The 5,555-nt window shown below is 37.9% G+C and overlaps 1 protein-coding gene across 1 annotated transcript; it reads right to left on the bottom strand.

The window, feature by feature from the left end:
* Positions 1-490: 490 nt before the first annotated feature.
* LOC110908556 (probable aldo-keto reductase 4) lies at positions 491-2,139 on the bottom strand. Its single transcript, XM_022153503.2, has 5 exons — positions 1,838-2,139; positions 1,552-1,749; positions 1,293-1,468; positions 992-1,094; positions 491-903 (listed from the first exon to the last, which is right to left on the bottom strand). Exons 1-5 carry the CDS (start codon positions 2,054-2,056, stop codon positions 688-690), a joined length of 912 nt encoding a protein of 303 aa, XP_022009195.1. The 5' UTR covers positions 2,057-2,139; the 3' UTR covers positions 491-687.
* Positions 2,140-5,555: the final 3,416 nt, after the last annotated feature.

Below are 5,555 nucleotides of genomic sequence, written 5' to 3' on the forward strand. Positions count from 1 at the left end.
CACAAGCAACATCCAAGGGGGAGTTTGTTGATGCACTTTTGTTTGGATGTGGCTTGGTTCGGTTCGAGACCGAAGTCGACGACGTTCCTCCTTCGTATGACCCGACGAACAAGATACAAATGACGAAGACACGAGATCGGCATGGTTGGATAGTTGGTTATTGATGACATCATCAATGTGAATAGAAAAGAATGCATGTTGTCGATCTCTTTCAGTATGTCAATCTCTTTCAAGTCTATCAATCAAATGGTATATCGATAGACTTGAAAGAGATCAACACACTGAAAGAGATCGACAACATACATTCTTTTCTATTCACATTGATGATGTCATGATGACAACCAACTATCAAACCATGTCGATCTTGTGTTTTCGTCATTTATATCTTGTTCGCCGGGTCGTACGACGGAGGAACGTCGTCGACTTCGGTCTTGAACCAAACCGACATCTACACAAAAGTGCATCAACAAAGCTCATATAGAGGTTCCGAAACAATTCCCAACTAGATTATAGTATACATGATCAATCATAATATATTTGTTCACCATTTTAGTTTAAAAATCGAGCGACTTATTTCCATGATGACAAAGGTGGAGTCTCGACGTTTGAAAGAACCAAGAATTTGGGAGGAAATCTACTTCCCTTGAAAGCATTAACTGAAGCTATATATTCAAGCTCAACCATGTCCTATGGTGAGAGTTTGACAGACAAAGCACCAATGCTTTGGTTAAAGTTCTCCATCTTTGAGGAGCCTGGGATGGGACTCAGGTCAGTCCCTTGGTGCAGGAGCCATGCCATTGCCAACTGAGACATGGTGCACCCTTTCTTCTCTGCAATCTTATGAATCTGCTCAAACAAGATCTTGTTGTGTTCAAGATTCTCTCCTTGTAATCTTGGATTGTACTACAGAGATGTAGTGCATATATTCAGAATCCAAAGTGACATGTGTAGTTTAATTTAAAAAAAAAGAACATGTAGGATAACACCAAACCTTCCTAAGATCTTCATCTAGCATGCCCTCCACCAACTTCGGACCCAAAGCAAGGAACCCTCCTCCGAGAGGTAAGGACGGAACAATCCCAATACCTAATTCTCTAAAAATCATAGATCAATAAACATGAGACAAAACATGTATTATGATCAGCACCCGAGACTCAAATCCAATAACATCCGAACCCAACATAACCCAAACCGATTTCTTTTTTATATAAGTGATTTATTGATAGATACAATCGACCCCCAATAACATCCGAACCCATAAATAAAATTTGTGTATCTACCGTTGCTGTTACCTGCAAGTTGGAATTACTTCTTCTTCATGGTCTCTAGTCCATAGTGACCACTCTAACTGCACAGCTGTAATTAGATGATCAACAGAATGGGCTCTTCTGATGGTGGAAGGTGAGGCCTTAGATAAACCTATATATTTGATTTTACCCTCTTCAACCAGTTTCTTGAGTTCTCTCATCTACAGCCAAAACACATAATTTAGCGCTTACTAATTAATTACAATTTATTTCTAGATAAGAGAAGAGATTTCGAAATGCTAACTGTGATCTCGATAGGAACACGAGAATCTACACAATAGACATAATACAGATCAATGTAATCGACATCAAGGCGTTTCAAACTTGCTTCACAACAAGCTCTAACATACTCCGGATCACCACATACTTCACAGTCTACCAACGATTTGATACCAAATTTCGTTGCCAGTTGCACACTTCCTCTTTCCAGTCCCTTCAACGCCTGAACAACAAACAAAATCTGGAAAATCAAAGTCCTGGACTGGACAAAACAAACACAACCAAAAGTAATGGAGTAATTATTCAATCACCTTGCCAATGAGGATTTCGTTGGCGTGAGAGCCGTAGCAGTCGGAGGTGTCAAGATGAGTGATGCCGGATTTAACGGCGTGGTGGATGATTTTGATCATGTCTTCTTTGGGTTTGGCAGGTCCATAGGCACTAGCAGTCAAGCTCATGCATCCTAATCCCATAACTGATACTTCCATACCTTGAGATCCAAGCTTAATCCTTCTCACTCCTCCTTCCATTGTGCATCTAATGGGTTCAAACTTGCAAAGCAGGTTTTATATAAGTAGAAGGCAAAATGGGTAGGTTGAGCAGGTTTGGGTAATGGGTTAGGATGGGTATGGGTTAAGTTAAGTTTGGGTTAGGAGGAGTTTATTAAGAAATAGGTCAAGATGAGTTTTGTCAAGATGAATTTAGGCATGATAGGCTAAAAATGTAAATAAATAAAAAAATCCAACAAAAATTTTAAAAATAAAAAAGATTAAAAAAACTAAAAAAAGATTTTAAAAAATTAAAAAAATCAAAAAAGTTAAAAAAAATTAAAAATATTTGTGTCTCCTACAAATAAATAAACACATATACTGTATTAATCATTCTCCAGAGAATCAATGATAATCAACTAATACTTGATTCAACTAAAACTCAAGATATATAAAAATCCCAGACTAACTACACCCTAATCAAACAGGAAAATAATGACAATCAGATCAAGATTTGACTGGAAATTTTTGCATTGTTAATCAGTTAAAAAAGGAAAAAGGGTTTTATCCTAATGATCTAATAATGAAAAAAATGTATACTTTTATTCAACTAGAACTCAAAATTCATAAAAATTCCCAGCCTAATCAAACAAGAAAATGATGATCATTAGATAAAGATTGGAATTTTTTGTATTAGTCAGTTGAAAAAGGGAGAGGGATTTATAATTGGAAAAATGTATGATGACCTATTAGATTGTTGGTTGCCTTGGCTGCAATACACAATCTTGTAATTCACCAAATGGATGTGAAAACTGCTTTCCTGAATGGTGATTTGGATGAGGAGATATATATGAAACAACCAGAGGGTTTTGTTATGCCTGGCAATGAGCATAAGGTGTGTAAGCTAGTTAAGTCATTATATGGCTTAAAGCAAGCACCAAAACAGTGGCATCAAAAGTTTGATGAAGTGGTTTTGTCTAATGGTTTTGTATTAAACCAAGCAGACAAGTGTGTATATAGCAAACTTGATGATTCTAGGAAAGGAGTCATAATTTGTCTATATGTAGATGACATGTTGATCTTCCGTACTGACCAAGATCAAGTTGATAAAACGAAGAAATTTTTGTCATCTTGTTTTGATATGAAAGACTTGGGGGAGGCGGAAGTGATCCTTGGTATAAGGATCAAACGGGAGAACAATGGCATATCTATCTCTCAATCTCATTATATTGAGAAGATATTGAAAAAGTTCAATTTTCATGATAGTTCTCTGGTTAGCACTCCAATGGATCCTGCTTTTAAGCTCTCACCTAATGAAGGTGCAGCTGTAAGCCAACTTGAATATTCAAGGGCCATTGGATCCCTCATGTATGCCATGATTAGCACTAGACCGGATATAGCTTATGCTGTTGGAAAGCTTAGTAGATATACTAGCAATCCAGGTGCAAGTCATTGGCAAGCAATGAATCGAGTATTTAGGTACTTGAAAGGAACCATGAAATATGGTTTGACCTATACTGGATTTCCTTTGGTTTTAGAAGGTTATTCGGATGCAAGCTGGATTAAAAACAAGGAAGATCATTCTTCCACGAGTGGATGGACTTTTCTGCTTGGAGGAGGTGCCATATCTTGGGCATCTAAGAAACAGACTTGCATAACTGATTCAACAATGGAGTCTGAGTTTGTAGCATTAGCCGCAGCTGGCAAAGAAGCTGAGTGGCTAAGAAACTTGATTTATGAGATTCCATTGTGGCCTAAATCTATATCACCAATATCTATTAGATGCGATAGTGCTGCTACCTTGGCTAAGGCATATAGCCAAGTGTATAATGGGAAGTCTAGACACTTAGGTGTTAGACACAACATGATTCGTGAGCTCATCATGCATGAGGTGATATCGGTGGAGTTTGTGAGAACTCAACAGAATTTAGCCGACCACTTAACCAAAGAGTTATGTAGAGATCTTGTGCACAAGGCGGCTGTATGGATGGGATTAAAGTCCACCTGAGATTTCTCGTGTTAAGATGCCCAATTCCCACCTAATATGACGTTAGGTGCTGAATTCAATGTGGAAAGCTTAACATCTAGAAATTGGAATATATTAGTAGCATCATACCAAGGTATGTGTTCAGACCTGCAAGTTAAAGGAGGTTGAAGGTTCTCTTCTTAATAGTTCTTTGAAAAATTGCATATGCAGGTGCAAGAATAAAGAGCTACCTATATGAGCATGAAGTTTAGCCACTTCAAGAAGCTAGGACTTGGCTTTGATATGTTCATTGAAGGATGGGACACAGGCTAGTAAAAAATAGTGTCAAGAAAGAACATTAGAGTATGCAAACTTGTGTGTATATTATCTTCATGTATTCACTGAATAGAAAGGGTTCAATCCTTAGCAACACCCCTATATTCGAATATTTTGGAATGTGTAATATACTAATGTGAAATTCAATCGTCGCGATATTTCATTTATGCATAAGTTTGATTTGTTGTGAATTTGTTTAAGTTAATCAAGGATTACGCTTAAATGGGGGAGGAATGTTAGATATTTTAGTGTAATCGGGGATTGATTTGGTGATCAAAGCGAATAATAATACACATCAAGCGAGTTAGGAGGTGCGGGAGTGCACGCTCGTTTGAGTTATTATAATTCGGAGTGTACGGGCGGAGCCCGTACCCTACGGGGGTTCCAAGGGGGCAGCGCCCCCTTGGCGGGGGTCCGGGGGCAGCGCCCCTGGGAGCAGGGTCCAAGGGGCGGCAACCCCTGGCAGGGTCCAAGGGGCAGAGCCCCTGGCTGGGGTCGAGCTGATAATTTTATTTTCTGGAATTTATATCATTTTCGAAATGATAAAAAAATGGCAGTTTTGGGCAATTTTTGTCTGAAAAATAGCAGTTACAACCCCAAAAAATCAAATCTCGTAGACAGTTTTTTGATCATTCTCTTCTTGTTCATACAATTCACGCAAAAACATACCCTGGTTCAATTTCTCAAAATCAGAGTTGTAACCGATTGAATTATTCGGGTGAACCACCGAAATAATTTGAAGAGTGATTACACGCCTCTCTGATCATCCGGCAAACCGAAATTCCCCAACACATCGTGAATTCCAAACCCCATAATTTCATGAATCTAGTTCCGCTTGTGTCGCTTGCCATCACTAAATTCGATTTTGGGCTAAGGGTTTGTATCCGATTAAAGTGTGATTTCTGAATTCGATTATTATTATTTAATACAAGGAGTGTAGTTTGATGTGTTATTTGTTGAATTTTGAGTTCATATTTTCTGAGAAGTTTAGGATTGATTGTAAAGATGCGTAGAACCTATTTGAGAAAATGCTTCAAAGAGGTATAGACCAAGATGTAATTGTTATTTGATGTTATTTGTACCTTTGTTTGCATGGTTTTTGGTATTTCTCTGTATTGGTTTGTTAATGACGGTGTTATTGAATAATTGTAAATTTGCTTCTAAAGGCTTGATTGTTCATTTTTGATATGCCTAACTGCAACTTTGGAGAAATTCATTTACAGCAAACCTTCTCAAAAC

The sequence above is a fragment of the Helianthus annuus genome, chromosome 14, assembly GCF_002127325.2.
Source record: "Helianthus annuus cultivar XRQ/B chromosome 14, HanXRQr2.0-SUNRISE, whole genome shotgun sequence".
Lineage (NCBI taxonomy): Eukaryota > Viridiplantae > Streptophyta > Magnoliopsida > Asterales > Asteraceae > Helianthus > Helianthus annuus.